This window comes from Mixophyes fleayi, chromosome 1, assembly GCF_038048845.1.
Source record: "Mixophyes fleayi isolate aMixFle1 chromosome 1, aMixFle1.hap1, whole genome shotgun sequence".
In the NCBI taxonomy this organism is placed as follows: domain Eukaryota; kingdom Metazoa; phylum Chordata; class Amphibia; order Anura; family Limnodynastidae; genus Mixophyes; species Mixophyes fleayi.
In genome coordinates this window covers 337078220-337095187 of record NC_134402.1, presented here as the reverse complement: position 1 = coordinate 337095187, position 16968 = coordinate 337078220, and the positions used below count along the sequence as shown (strand labels likewise).

Here is a 16968-nt window from a genome sequence, read left to right as displayed (position 1 = left end):
ATAAGGATGTCCTCAACTCTCTTGCGCTCATCCCTTTACCGGCCAAACCCATTTTACACTATCTCCCATCCCTTCATTTTTCCTCTGATGACATGTTTGCTACTTTAATATATCTATAATATAAATGTCTAGTGGCGTGTGTTAGTCTGTCTGTGTGTGGAAAAAATAAAACCAAGCTGCAGCGCCACCTGCTGGGCGGAGTTATACACTGACCTACTAAATTCTTAGTGTGTGTGGAAAACAAAAAGGGCTGAAATTTGGTATACTAAGATGTTTTTAATTTGTTAATTGTTAAAAGTGTTTATAAAGATTTTAAAAAAAATATATATATATATATATATTTCTTGAAGGAGAAGTGACAGTTGGGAGTGGTTGGTGGTTGCCGGGGGTGACAGTGGGGAGTGGTTGGTGGTTGCCGGGGGTGACAGTGGGGAGTGGTTGGTGGTTGAGGCCTGGGCTATGGCCCAAATGCATGACAAGAACCTTTTTAACACCTTAAGTAGCTTGATTTGACTAGAATGCATGAGTATCATGCACGGGTTAACTTGTATATAATACATCTTTCTGCAGAATTTAATCGATACCTATTTAAATAATTGAATATTTGCCTAATTACTTTCTGATTAATAATTATATGTTAAATGTTCTTACTACTGTATTATTACATTACAATTACTATGTGTTGTGCAACAATATATAATTTTAGATTTACTGTGAGGGAAAAAATAGAGACCAAGTGCAAATGTAAGGGATTAACCATGTAAAGATAAAGGAAATGTCAGTTACACAGAGGTGGATGTTTATAGGGCACATACCAGAGAAGTTGGGAATTTAAGAACTATATAGGTCAAAAGGCAGTTAAGAGAAGAAAAAAAACAAAAAAAAACTACAAGCCAACAAATATAAAAGTGGAAAATTTTGTTACTGGAAATATGTGTAGCAATTTTAGAGTAAGTTTTCAAAAGTTGCAAGGCCAGCATACCTAATAAAGGTTTTAGTTTAGGTTCCCTGAGTTACAGACTGCCTAATTCCTTTCCTGCACCCTCGGTCACCTTCTCTTTTTAACCCACAAATGAAGAGGAAGCATTGGCTCTCGATTTCTCCTCACACTCTACAACCTGCCCACTTGACCTTATCCCCTAACAAATCAGTTGATTGCCGTCTCCTCTGCTCATCCCAGCCTTAATTAACATCTCAAATTTCTCTCTCCACTGGTACTTATCCATCATTATTCAAGCATGCTGTAAATACTCCTATTCTGGGAAAAAAACAAAAAAAAACAAAAACCTAAAAACTAATTCTGAACCAAACTCTCTCAGATTGCCATCTCATCTCCCAAGTCCCATGCATGCCCCTCCAAGTTTCTCGAGAGGCTCGCCTACATTCATCTAACTTCTTTTCTCACATAACTTATTGGACCGTCTTCAGGCAGGCCTTTGTTCTTAAAACTCAACAAAGACCGCGCTGACTAAGGTGGTCAATAACTCGAACCCTGCTAAATCTAAAGACTATTCGTCTCTTCTGATTATGGGGATCTCTCCGCTACATTTAACAATTGACCACTCTCTTCTCATACAAATACTACTTTCCCAAAGCACTCAGAACACTGTCTTTTCCTGGTTCTTATCCTACTTATGAAACCACTTCTTCTCAGGATCCACCTCCTCTCCACTTCCTTTATTAGTTGGAGTACAACAAAGCTTGGTACTAGACCCTCTACCGTTCTCTATCTATACCATTTTCTTTGAAAACTAATAAGCTCCTTTGGATTTCAGTATTGCTTCTATACAGATGATGCACAAATTTATCTCCTACAGATCTCTCACCTTCCACATTGGCCTGCATTACTGAAAGTTTACCTGCCATTTCATCTTGGATGATCCTCTCACCGCCCTAAACTCAATCTTTTAAAAACTGAGCTAATAATATTACCACCAGTCAACAGAAGCCATTTACCAGTTATCTCTATCAGTGGACAGCAGGAAAATAAACCCTACACCACAGGCTTGCTGCCTACGTGTTATTCTTGACTCAGAACTGTCCTTTGTTCCCCACATCCAATCTGTATTCAAATTCTGTTACTTACATCTAAGATGCATTTCTAGAATATGCACATATCTCATGATCTCACGATACTGCAAAAACTTTAATTCATGCACTCATTATCACCAACATGGACTATTGCAATTCCCTTATCACTGATCTTCCCCTAATTCAGCTTTCACCCCTACAAAATTTTTTGAATGCAGCGGCTAGACTATATTCGGCCAGGTCTGTCAGATGGGAAGTCCAGTGAGGGGAACCCTGGGTATGGAGATTTCTTTCATCTTACCTAGGAATGCAGCTGTAATAAAAACACACCTATTACAGGGCACTGCAGCTCTAAGTGGAGAGTAGGAATCAAAATACATTCGGTGGACATTTTTAAGTTTCAGATGACAAAGAGCAATTTAAGATGCACATTTTTACCTATAACAGTCACTTGGGTAGTAAATATTACATTGTGATTTGGCAAAGCATCAAGCTACATGACAAAAAAAATTCCAGTGTATGTACATTGTAAGCAGCTTTAGTTATTGTTTACCTTGGATAAAGATGATCCTGGGCGGGACACCTTGGATGATGTGGGTACGCTGATCTCCGACTTTGCCCTCTCGGTGCCCTGGGATTTGCTAGTGGCAGGTACTTTTGGGGCGGAGCCTGCACTCCTGTTAGCTTTCCTCATCCTGGGCAGTCTGTTTGTGATGCATTTACAGCTGAATCTGTGAAGCAGACACAAGACTCATTACATTATGCTGCGTTTCCCAGTTGGGTTTATTTTTATGGCACACGAAGGGAAAGAAGGGAAGGCTCAAAAGGCAGCAGCAGTACTATTACACGTGTGGTCACAAAGAAATCGTAAATAGTTGACAGAAGTAATTGAATCTTAAGTAAAAAAAAAATGCATTAGCTAATGATATGCAGTAGGTATAATGAGAATCATGAAAATAGTTTAAAGAATATAGTCAAAATCAACTTTAATATTAATGGGGCAGTAAATGAAAGATAAGATGTGTTCATTAAGAAACCTTGTGTAATATAAGAAAAAATGCCCCCCTTACTGTAAATTATTATGAATATTAAAAGATACCTTGGATTTATGTAACCTGTACGACTTCTGCTATATCTATAGTTTACAGATGGAGTGCATTATTTCAAATATTATTCCATACAGGTCATTCACAAAGTGCAAAGAAAATGCGGTGCTGCATAATAGATCGTATATTTTTGTGCAAATATATACACACACATACATATACACACACAAAGAACAATACTATATACTATATATCTATATCAATAAATATTCAAGGGCAGTGGTTTGGTACCTGCTGTTAAGTTGGCGGTTCCTAGGAGAACACATAAAGAGAATGGATCTGGACTATGTCTGATTTCACTCCAATACAACGTTCATAAGATATATACGGTGCCTGCTCCCCACCCTCCCATTTTTTAAAAATAACTGTAAACCAATGGAGCTGCACAGTGCATGCATCAGTTAACACTTTGTATGATGCACATCATATTTCCTCCATTCAGCAATGAATGACACTGCACTAGGAGGGTCAAAAAGGTAGAAGGATTTAAATTTAAATCCTGCATTTGATGTTGAGACTGAAGCTCACATACACAGAACTTGTCTTCCTTATTTGGAATCTAACATAGCACTGCAGGGATCTGTGGATTCTGACATTAAACGTTCCTAATATTTGGAATTCCTTGGAAACGACAGACAAGAGAAGGGTCTTGTGTGTTTTCCCCCCATCTACAGCATTTGTCCAATAGAAACATTTTATGAACATCTGGATTACAGGGGGCAGAGCAAGCAAAAGATTTCTATTGTGTATGGTGGCTGTGTAAAAAAACAATTACTTTTACAGCTTTTTTTTTCCTTTACTTTTTTTTTTGTCCAATGCACTTTCACAACTAAAGTCACAAATGTTAAAAATACCAAGATTATATGGATATTCTTTGTTAACAAATCGCTCAGACGAGCATATGACATGAATTTGCTCACACAACATTCCGAATGTTATGCCACTCTGGAAATAATAGCAGCATAGGGATCATCCAGTTCACAGTGATCGTACAAACAGTAGGTCCCAGCAAAACGCCACAAAAATACCTGCAATACGTTGCAATATTTTCAAAAATACAAAATAAATATCCTTGTTTTATATAATACCAACTTCAAAGGTCAATACACACAATATGGATAAATGTACGTAGCACTTTCCAATAGGAATCACTCTTCTATGACAGGAGGAGCATTTACCATTTACTCCCATGTATGAACTATACAAGCAATTCAGCTGTCATGATCACTGCTTTTGGACATCACCATTAGGATATACCGAAGGATGCAATTAAAGTGTTACTCCAAATCTTGTTAACTTTTTTACTTCCAACAATCTCTTAAAGATTGGAGTTTTATGGTTTCTTTTTTCTCTTGATGTTCTAGAGCTGTATTAGACCTCTTTTTGCTATTATTTATATTACTTTATTGTTAGTACAGCACCTCAATTTTTCCCCTGTATTGGGTCTGTACCTGAACCCTCCCTGCCCCAGTTACCTTTAATAACTATATAATAATGTGGAAACAATTACGTTGGTTTTCATAACGTGTTCAGTGTTGTACTGTATCTATTTATTTCTTCAATACACATAAGGTTTCATTAAAAATATAGTAGTTTTGTAAGAGAGAGAACATTGCTGTTGGGAGAGTCAAAGCTAAGCCTTTTCCCCATAGAACAAAAAAAAATCAAAAAAAAATCAGAAGGGTCTGCAATCATATGAATCAAGTTCTCCTCATGTACATTGTATAATAGCTTAATAAAAATGAAATATTTTTATGTTTGACAGCTGCTGATCTTTTCGTTGTAGGGTATGTTTATCCAGCTGCTGAGTAGACACGCATCAGAGAGGTTACACAGAGCAGCCTTCAAAACTGCTGGTAGTGTCTCTTCCGATGCACTTTTTAATGGCAACCAATGCTACACACACACAAAGGTTTCTTTACTTTTCTGTTACACTTATTACGTGAATATATCACCTAGGATACTCAGCCAAAAATACTTAGAGTTTCAAATTAAAAATTAAAATCTTAAACTGGTCATTCTTATTATTGGCAGCAATATCAAGCAAAGGGCCCTAAAACAAATTATGTTCAATAATTTTACTGAAATTAAAATTATTGTTGGGCATGTTGGAAAATTCCAGCTATCTGAGCTGCGTGCTCAGACATTTTCTGGCCGCTCTAACAGTGAGCTGAGCAATTATAAATGGTTAATATTGACAAGATCTATGTGTGGATATAAGGAGGAACTGTAGAATGTGGCAGCTTCAAGTACAATACGATCACTGTCCCCTTTATAGCTCCATAAAAGCCCTTGTCCAGCCACTCCACTCCTGACAATTAGAAGGACGGACCTTCCCCTGGAACCATCGCATGATGTGGGCAATTGGACCACTCCACCCTGTAGAAAGTAGTGTTTATGGCAGGACTTAAGCCATCTTAAGCCATGTGTGGGGTAAAAGTTTACACCTAATTAAATGGCTGCAGGAACTATCCAGACAGGTCACTACAGTCCTGGTTAATTTGCGTTAACCAAACTTTAATATTAATAACCACACAAATCTAAACGTAACCAGGAACATTTATGAAAACTGGTATACATGATAAAGGCAATGAAAACTGTAGCAACCAGAACCAGAAAATGACAGAACCTGAATGATTGATATAGGTTACATCATTTTTCCTTGTGAACCAATTTGCAGAAAATGTGCTAAAACAATGCATCATGCAACATACTGACTTACAAATGTAGATACATGTAAAATTAAAGTTGCAAGAGCAATCTAATGCCAATGGCCATTCCACCACTGATGTGTTGGAAGATCATACATAATTGCAAGTTAAGGTAGCACACACCAAAAACATATTTGTGCTTTCACCAAAGATCAGGTAAGTGCACCAAGGATAAACAAATGTGGCTTTAAACTTGGCTTTGAATTTAAATATTGCAATATATATGAAAATCAGACAAAAAGATCTGAAGTTGCACTGTGACTAGCACCATCTACGCCCCAGCAACATAATGCCTAGTGTCCTATTTGCTCCTATTGTCTCTCATTAGTCCTCACTTTAGAATGTAAGCTCTCACGGGCAGGGTCTTCTACCCTATGTCGCCTGTCTGACCTCTCTCCATCTTCCTCAATTGTTCCTGTCATGCCTGCAATTTGCTGCCTTATTTGCATTCATATATGGATTTTTCTACTTATTTGTGCTCATGTATATTTTTTTTCCTTTTTGCATGATAATTTATTGCTGTTCGTTCATTGCATAACTGTATCATGTATTCATTGTTTAATTTGTAAATGTGTACTCTTTTTCATCCCCTATGTACAGCGATGCAGACAGTAATTATAAATAATAATGTAGTTTAAGTGATAAGTCTCTGTTAATCTTTTTTTGCATCTCCAACCTTGTATAGAGGCTGATAAACATTACTATGGACTTTTGTGAGTCCCGCTACACCTGCAGTTGTGGGGTGTTCTTGCAAGAATGGTCTTTGTGCTCACACAAGTGACAAATAATGCATGGACATTATTTCTTTCATGTCCTTTGGAAGATTTCCATCTATTACAGTATAGGAAACAGTTTGCATTTAAGTGCAGAAACACAAGAAAAAAAAACACGTTGCTGTGAACATTCCTTAAAGATGTATGCAACAAAAAACAATGGCAGCGGATTCTAGAGCCATCACCCATTTCCATCAGTTTGCTGTGGGTCCATAATGCTGTTACACAAACATGTTTCTGTATTGGGAGCCAGCATGACCTACAATTGTGTGCTGCCTGCTCCAATGTATAGATCTAAGCTGGCTTTAGCATTGTGGGGGGAGGAGAATCGGATTTTCCTAAACGTGCTACTAGGTATCCACAGGGGGATTCAGCTGATAGGAAGTGTGCAACTAGGCGCTTTGTGCCTGAGCGATTGTGAGGGGGAGGTTTGTTCTCCAGAAGCCACTTCAAAGAGCTTGGAAAATATTGGCAGTAACACATTGCAAAGAAATAACAGAAGGATTATTGTACACTACACTGCAAGTCATAAACCTGTACAGAGAACATGGTAACTTAGTCTTAGAGAACAGACGATTGCCATTAAAAATAAAATAAAAATAAACCTAGCAAGTCATAAATCAGAGTATGAGAGATGCCTTTATACCAGTAGTGGTTGACTAAACACCAGATGAGTCTATGAGAGGCTATGGTGTGGGTCTTCAGCCTTTAGTTTAAACACATAGGTTTGATGTTCCGCGCTACAAGCCTGCAATATTGCTTTGAGCGGGCCTCCTCTTCTAACTACCTCCCTTTCATCTGCAGCATGTGCAACCAAGTCTCGCAACACGAATATTCCTGTTAACAAATGTCTTTATTAACAGCAAACGAGGTTGCATTAATATGGAGGCCAAGGAAAATAACTCTTTTGTAAGCCTTTACATCCACAGCAAAAAGCATAACAGTAGAAGATTCTGTATTGGGTTTGCCTGAATGGATTGTCCGACACACACAATCTGTGTTTGCATCTGAAAAACTTTCTTCATCTTGATTCTATCAATTATGCTCAGCCTGTTATGAAACATGAAGTTAGAAAATAACAAGAATCCCAACATTTCCTGTTTATACCATGTACACTAGTCACTTGGGACCAAAGTAATGGAAGGGAATCTATTTTGTAATAGAATCTAAACATGGATATTATCACTGTACAGATCTATTTCCCAAGCAGTAAGACAAAAAGTTTAACAAATAACGGAGAATGTGAACACACTGTTAGCTGAGGCCTTCCCTCCTGTTAATTAACTGTCTGGGGATGGACTCCTGGCTCCATGCTGGAATGTAGCTCAGTTACCTTGTACAGAACACCTCAGCTTCCAGAGCTAGTGCATGAGACATATATGCTGCACCTATGGGTAAACTTTTAGAAAATGTGTGATTATCCAACTTATTTGCAACGCATTACTTGAAAGAAATGTGTGCCAACACATAAGCTAATATCTCCACAGATGATTTAAGGAGATTTGAAGCATAAAGAAACACAACTTGAAGTTCTAAAATAGCAATAAAGATTTGATACATGCTTCTGTATCTATTTCTGCTACAAGATTAAAGAAAGTGAACAGGATTGCACATAGACCAGAGGTACTCAAACTAGTCCTCAAGAGCTACGAACAGGTCATGTTTTCAGGATTTATCTGTAGAAATAGGTAAGATAATTACTGACTCAGAAAAATAGATTAACTCACCTGTGCATGATTAGAGAAATCCTGAAAACATGAACTGTCGAAAGCACTTGAGGGCTGAGTTTCAGCACCTCTGTCATAGACCAATGCACAAGTCAGATTAAGATGGTCATTCTACAGGCCTGCATTACATAGAAGTATTTTGTTGTAGAAAATCTGCAGAACCTCAGTGTTGTACGTTTTGTCCGAGCTGCATGTTATAAACATGTAACTATTTGAACAATGTCTTCCCCCTTATTGCCTTCTGTACCTCCTCACTGGGACTTTGAAACATAACTGTGGGTCAGTGGCCGAATACAGCAGCACGAGATGGGGCCATCATCGTCTACTCGGGTACTCCACTTTATTTCATTAGGGTTTGCAAGAGCACATAGGATACTTTAATGCTAAAAGTACAGATTACCTGCTGTCTCAAAAGGAGACTTTTGCATAGTTCATAAAATATTAACAAAACAATAGTCACATACAATTGGCGCTTTCTTTAACACTCAATCAGTATATACAAATTTTCACCTTATATTGGGAAACGTATAAATCCATACGATGTATATTCTTTCTTCAGTATATCTCAAACATGTAAAGAAAACATACAAACAAACATTGTGCGGATGGTAGACACAAAATGTACAATTCTCAACCTTCACCCACGATAAATAAAATGAACACGGTGGTAAGTATTTATAATAAAAATCCAATAGGTGTCATAGATCTTCAGAGAAGAACCCCTTAAGGGTATATGCTTATGAGACAAAACTCGAACATGCACTTCAAACAGCTGTCTTAAATCCGATTAATCCCTTTCCAGACACGATAACCACCTTTTACGTTCCCTCAGCACATGTAATGAAGAGTTGAAACCAAAAAGGACATCTCGTGTGATACAATTTAAAATTTATTGCAACAAAGTAATAAAATTTAATTCCTCAACCAGGAACGACCCTTTAACGGGGGTACCTTGATAAAGACCCCCGTTAAAGGGTCGAAACGCGTTGGCTATATTGGAAGAAACCGGAGCGTGATCACACAGTCACAGGTGACGGATGTTGTGTAACTTTTGATGTACCATCTTTATCAAAAGAACCTGTTATGTGATTGTGGGAGCTTAGTCTCTGGTACGAGTTTTTATTTGTTTCAACCATTCCTGGTTGAGGAATGAAATTTTATTACTTTGTTGCAATAAATTTTAAATTGTATCACACGAGATGTCCTTTTTGGTTTCAACTCTTCATTACATGTGCTGAGGGAACGTAAAAAGTGGTTATCGTGTCTGGAAAGGGATCAATCGGATTTAAGACAGCTGTTTGAAGTGCATGTTCGAGTTTTGTCTCGTAAGCATATACCCTTAAGGGGTTCTTCTCTGAAGATCTATGACACCTATTGGATTTTTATTATAAATACTTACCACTGTGTTCATTTTATTTATCGTGGGTGAAGGTTGAGAATTGTACATTTTGTGTCTACCATCCGCACGATGTTTGTTTGTATGTTTTCTTTACATGTTTGAGATCTACTGAAGAAAGAATATACATCGTATGGATTTATACGTTTCCCCATATAAGGTGAAAATTTGTATATACTGATTGAGTGTTAAAGAAAGCACCAATTGTATGTGACTATTGTTTTGTTAATATTGTTATATTGTGAATTTATAGTGGGGTTCACAGTCACATATTTAGGCTGCATATCTTAGTGGAGCGCCTAAGTATACTCTTATCTCTGTGCTATAGTTTATAAAATGCATGTTTTACACACATACATATCAGTGTTCTTGCCCACACTACTTGTTTGGGAGATATATATATATATATACACACATACACACACACACACGTTAACCCGTGCATGATACTCATGCATTCTAGTCAAATCAAGCTACTTAAGGTCTTAAAAAGGTTCTTGTCATGCATTTGGGCCTAGCCCAGGCCTCCTCAGGGGAAGAGCGTTACTACCCGACGCAAGCGCCCTTTTTTAACGTGGTTTTGTACACATGTCGCCACCTCATCATTTTTCTCCATCACCTCATCCTTCATCGCCACATCCTTCAAGCTACTTAAGGTGTTAAAAACTGCCCACTGTCACCCCCGGCAACCACCAACCACTCCCAACTGTCACTTCTCCTTCAAGAAATATATAGGTCAGTGTATAACTCTGCCCAGCAGGTGGCGCTGCAGCTTGGTTTTTTTTTTCCACACACGCCACTAGGCATTTATATATAAGATATAATCTATCTATCCATCATTACAGTATTGCCATTGCATTTTTTCTAAACGCTACTGAAAAAGCAGATCAAAGGCAAATGCATTCAACATGCATTTATTACTACAGATTTTACAAGCTCTCTCAGGCCACATGCTTCCCAATGCATTGTGGAATGTAAATGCAGATATGTGTCATATTTTACATAAAATCATTCTGTGCATGCCTAGAGCCAGAATAAACGCCAGTGAAAGTATCAATATTCAATTCTAATACAAAGGACCCTTACTACAGCCTACTATTTCAGGGGTGGAACGTGGAGGGGCACGGCCATATGCACATAGTCAATGTACAGTAAGGGTGTGCCAAGCTGGAGCGCACACAACAGCGTCCCATCCACGCTTTGGGCTTTTCAAATGGATGTGTTTTTTTGTCGTATCATTTGTACCAGCTACAGGTCAGGTGTAAATGCCTATTACAAGTGATGATGGCTGTGTATACGTTTGCAATCAGGAGCAACTGTAAAAATGCATTTTATATAACGCAAATATTCATAACATCAGGATAAATATATTGGAGTGGATAAATAAAAAATAAAATAAAAATCAATTTACGTTCATTTTTCATGCCAATGAATCAGGCTCTATTTGTTTGGAAAAAAACATAACACCTGAATGGTAGCAGAAATGTAAGTGGGTATGGTGATATTGGAAACAACATATTCTATTTTTCAGACCCGTTTACATGCGTATGAGTTCAAAAAGCTAGTAAAAGGAATGAAATAAGCGCCAGTGTGTTGAAGGCCTCGCACTCCATTAATATTGCAATTCAGAAAAAAACAACACCACCACACATGCAATGTAAAATGTTATGCTGGTTGTCAAGATTAAAATGTAAATGGGATACTTATGAAATTATGTAGTAATGTTGTCATGATCTATACCCTAAAATCTGAATTAACAGAATAGTTTCCAGCAAATCAATGTGCGTAAGTACACAATGGGTTAATGTATTTTTTAATGTCATTTATTTTAATAAGTACCAACAGAAACTTAACAACAAGCTAATGTTTCCAAACTTGAACAAAGAAGTGGTACAAACTTTTGTAGAACAAACAAAAAAAACAATAAAGAGAATGGATGGCATAAGGGAAAGGGGAAAAGGGGACTCATTCCCTTACAAATATATCAGATTTCTGGACTCAGTGCTATTAATGTATTTTGATGAAGGAAATAGACGTCCTTCAGGCGGCTGCTTTCTGTCACTTACCTTGATTATTTACTCAGAGATGCCATGTTATCACAAAGGAGCAATCAACCTTTTTTTATTGCCCATTTAAGAGTTTTAAAGGAAAAGACTAAAATGTCTATCTAGGTCACTAAGTTCAGTGCATAATTAATATAGGAAACAGAAAAGATCAAAACAACACTTTCCATAATCCATGTTTGAGAAGACCTCTGTACAAATTTGTAACCGCTCAATGGAACAACATAACTTTGTGTCAATAAAATGTGAATATAATACCAAAGACCAGAACATGTCAATGAAAGATTCAGAATCAAAGGCATAAATGGTAGGTTAATTGGACCCTAGAGTGTGTGTGTTAGGAAATTGAGACTGTATGCAACATCTCCACTTTTTCAAACCCACAGCTTGATAAATGTACCTGTCTGATGCTGAATGACAATATATTTTGTACAGCGCTGCATAATCTGGTAGCACTATAAAAGTAAATAATAGAATAACCAAAACGGAAAGAAAAAAGACAACACCCATGCCAGAATTCAGTAAGTTCCTAATCGCACCTAGTATAACTCAAACATAATTATGTAACCAGATCAAAAAATCCAAAGTCACTCTCCAAGGAATCCATATATTTTAAACATGTTTCATATGTACTGTATACGTACAGAAAATCATACCATGCTTAGTGGAATTAATGCCATAACCGCTAAGGTCCAGAATAGAGGAGTTATATATTTTCTGTACTCCTTACTAGAACTGTTCTTGGACAATAAATAGACTGTGAAATATTAGCACACCTCTTTCAGGGACATACCTGTTATTCTTACCCAAACACAAAAAGGTATTTAAATGATTTGGGGAATTGTCAATTTTGGGGGGGTCTGTCAGTTAAGAATTGACAAAATTATCTAGCTGTTCTCCAGGTGGCAGATTACATGAATAATGTGTACAAATTTCTTACGTTTCTCTATTTTATTTCTGATTTATTTTAAGAAACTTTAGCATTTCTATGTATGTATGCAAATGTGTTATAGCCATCTTTTATTCAATAAGCATTGTGACTGCGTACCATCTGTGCATTTAAAGAATTCACATGTCAGATAGGCTTCAGTTTTGTAATCCTACATTTATGTTGGGAATTGTTCAGTTTACAGTAACTAATTTAGGCTGTGATTGTAGTTTGGGATATGAAAGGGAGTAAATGAATACTTCCTAAGAGTGTCAGCTCTTGTACAAAATCATAGGAGGTGGCAGTACGTGGTGTTTAATAAATAAGTGCAAGATATATTTTGGGGATATTTTAGTTACAATTTGTTTCAATGAACCCACTTGTCACTCATGGCCAGGTGGGTGCTCTGGCAGCCTTTAATATCCTAAAAGGCACTGCACACAATATATCTTTTTCAGACACCCAGGAGTGTTGCTATTACAATTTTATTTTTAAACATAGGTACAGACGCCAATTATTATAAAAAGTGTAACATAGCACACTTTTAAAAAACATCCCAACTAGCATAATTCCAAGGTTCTTGAGACACCAGACCCTGTATGTGCCTTAGACTTCTGCTTTTCCAAGCATAAGAGCCAGGAGAAGTTTGAAAGTAAACACTGCTAAGAAAAAAAGTTTTTCTTAGCAGTATTCACTTAGTAAACACAGCTGACTGAAAAGTGACCACAATTTAAAGGTTTTCCTTAAACCACCCCCTATGGCAGATAATCACCAACTGAAGGTCAAAACAACAAAAAAGCAAAATGTCAACAATAAGTTTTTTGCATCTCAAACAAAGCATGCTGCAAATTCGTGCACAATTACAAACATTTCTCACAGCGTATATAAAGCACTACAAGAAAGAAAAATTATTCTTTGATGTTAGAAAAGATCTGACTAGTTTCAGGTGTGTTGTGAATCAGCAAGCACGTTAAATACAATACCAAAGACCAGGACAGGTCAGTGAAACATTCAGAATAACCAGAAAGGAGGAAAGTGTAGAGACAACTCCCATGCAAGAATTCGGTTATTCCTAACCCCTAGTATAACTCATAAACATTATTATGTAACCAAAGCAGACCATCCAATTTACCACATTTTCTGCCAGTATGTGTTCACATTTACAACATATAGCTATAGTTCAGCAAAACAAAATATTAAATTATTGTAAGCAAAAAAATAAATAAAAACAATACAAAAAAAAGTATATTACACATAAGCAGTGCATTTTACATATTAAACGGAACGTCTAAATCCCTTTACAATACGATGGAGAGAATAGCCAACATGTATAAGTAATGGGAAGAAGTAACCACACCAAAGCCATGTAATAAGACTCATAAACACACAATCATTGACACGTAGTGACAAAGGGACGATCACACGTAACATGCATGGATGTGCAGCTTGCCCTCAGTGAGCACACGGGAACATGCACAATGTATACACACGTTGCGCATCACTTCTCCTATCTCTGAAGCGCTTTCAGTATTCTCGGTCTGGGAGCTCCCGGGGTCATTTCCGTTTCCGGAGCTCACGGGCTTCGACAAGACACAGTGGCGAAGCCAGCGTTACGCATGCGTACCAGGCACCGGCCACCGTGTGTTAGCCCCGCCTACTACTACCCTGAGCGGTGCACTGCGCATGCTCTAGTAACGGTTCACCGAGTGAGTGATATGCTGGGGGAGGAGCGAGGGGCTCCAGTAACTGTAGGACGGTGGGACTTCAGCTGTACGGTACAGTGATGCTGGGGAGGAGCGAGGGGCTCCAGTAACTGTAGGACGGTGGGACTTCAGCTGTACGTTACAGTCGCCGAAAGGAAGCAGGGATTGATATCAAACTAATTAGCTGTCGCGATAATCCCTGTCCCATGAGGCGCTATTAGTTTGATGGGCATTCCAGCTTCCATTATTCAAGTGTACTGTACCTTGATACCTGATGGTGAGCACTGCAGCTTCTTTCACACTCTGCCAGTACCGTGCTTGATTGGCTGACTGGATTTTTGTCTTGTATACACTATATGGACAAAAGTATTCCGATGCTTGACCATTACACCGACAGGGACTGCAATGACTTTTTATTCAAATACATACACTTTAATATAGAGTTGGTCCCACTTTTGCAGCAATAACAGCTTCTACTCTTCTTGGAAGATGGAGTGGTTCTGTGGGAATTTGTGCCCATTCATTCTGTAGTGCATTTATGAGGTCAGGCACTGATGTTGGACGTGAAGGCCTGTCTCGCAATCTCTGCTCCAGTTCATCCCAAAGATGTTAAATGGGGTTGAGGTCAGGGATCTGTGCGGACCAGTCAAGTTCTTCCACACTGAACTCATCAAATCATGTCTTTGTAGTCCTTGCTTTATGCATTGGGGCAGTCATGTTGGCATAAAAAGGGCCTTCCCCAAACTGTTGGCTCAAAGTTGAACACATAGCATTGTCCAAAATTACTTAGTATGCTGAGGCATTAAGATTGCCCTTCACTGGAGATAAGGGCCCAAACCCTGGAAAACAGCCCCATACCATTCTCTCCTACACTAAACTTTACAGTTGACTTAATGCAGTCAGGTTGGTAACATTCACCGCCATCCGCCAAACCCAGACTCGCCCATCTAGTTGGCAAACAGAGAAATGTGATTTGTCACTCCACAGAACACGTGTCCACTTCGCCACAGTCCAGTGTCAGTGTGCTTTACAGCACTCCATCCGACGCATGGCATTGGTCTTGGTGATGTAAGGCTTGCTTGCAGCTGCTCGGCCATGGAAACCAATTCTATTAAGCTCCCGCCGCACAGTTTTGTGCTTGCATTAATGCCAGTGGAAGCTCGGAACTCTTCAGTTATGGAATCAGCAGAGCGTTGGTGACTTTTACGCACCATGCGCCTTAGCAGTCTTTGACCCCGCTGTGATTTTACGTGGTCTTCTGAGTTGCTGCTGTTCCTAAACACTTCCACTTTCTAATATCACTTTTGACTCAAATATGCAGTAGGGATGCAATTTCATGAACTGTCTTATTGCAAAGGTGGTTTCCTATCACAGTACCACGCTTGAAGTCACTGAGCTGTTCAGAATGACCCATTTTGTATCACAAATGTTTGCAAATATAGACTGCATAGCTAGGTGCTTGATTTTATACACCTCTGGCAATGGGTCTGATTGAAATAACTCAATTCAATAATTAACAGGTGTGGCTAAATACTTTTGTCTATATAGTGTATGTTCCTCGAAACTGCCATGTTTTTTTTTATTTAGGAGTCTCTTACATCTATAGGTCTTAATAATTAATTAGAGCATAGAACATTTTAATTATATGAGAGTTTCAGTTAGATATAGTATGATCTAACCTTGAAAGGGGATATACTTTTTCCATAGGATCGGTATTTACTTGGGAAAATACAGGATCCTCTTTAAGATTAAGGACATAATACCTAGTCTTATTACCATTTAAATTTCTAAACCAATAAAAACTTTATACCTGAACACATTCCAATATAATGCATTCTCAATTAGGGATTTTTGTCCTGTTATGACTTATACCTTTGAGGTTTTAGACTCAACCCTGTTTGTGATACATCTCAACAAGAGGAGTTTATTACAATTCCCTCACAGTTAGCATTCACTTTGGAACTATAATGTATTATTGGGGAAACAGCGCGTCTCGATAGTTTGTCTATCGATCTTAACAGTTATTATTTTCTGGGTCATTTTGTCATACACTTGTTTTTAATTTTTCACTACTAACCAATGTCATAGAAGTCATACTATTTTAATGTATATCAATAAAGTCTTTATATAATTTTAACAATCTAATTATCCTTTGAGTGCCCCTTAGACACATAAGGTGTTTTATAGTTTGTTTCTCAGATTGTTCCATTTGTGTGGGTGCACCTACCTCTAGATGTGGTTCCAATATATAGAATGTAATACCAAGAGATAGTTATATTTGCTAATCTGGAGGATTAAGGATTGTCCTGGTGCGATAGAGGTGGTTATTAATAAAAAAAAATTTTTTATTGTCTTGACGAAACAAACTTGCTGAAACCCCTGACCTGCCAAAGTGAATGTTTTAGCTATCTAAATATGGTTTTAGAGTGCAAGTAACAAGAAATGTTTAAATGTGCAATTTGTATTCGCATATGGAGAGAGTAGCAGAGTCTTTGAAACGTGGCTGACTGTTAGGGGTCTATTTACTAAG

General features: G+C 37.9%; 1 protein-coding gene across 1 annotated transcript in view; it reads right to left on the bottom strand.

The window, feature by feature from the left end:
* Window positions 1–14367, bottom strand: part of SPECC1L (sperm antigen with calponin homology and coiled-coil domains 1 like) — a 40449-nt gene extending 26082 nt beyond the window's left edge. Inside the window, exons 1-2 of the mRNA XM_075215458.1 lie at window positions 14226–14367; window positions 2585–2762 (exon numbers count right to left, since the gene is read on the bottom strand). Coding sequence (XP_075071559.1) covers window positions 2585–2725 — 141 coding nt within the window. The 5' untranslated portion in view covers window positions 2726–2762; window positions 14226–14367. The remainder of the gene's footprint in view (window positions 1–2584; window positions 2763–14225) is intronic.
* Window positions 14368–16968: the final 2601 nt, after the last annotated feature.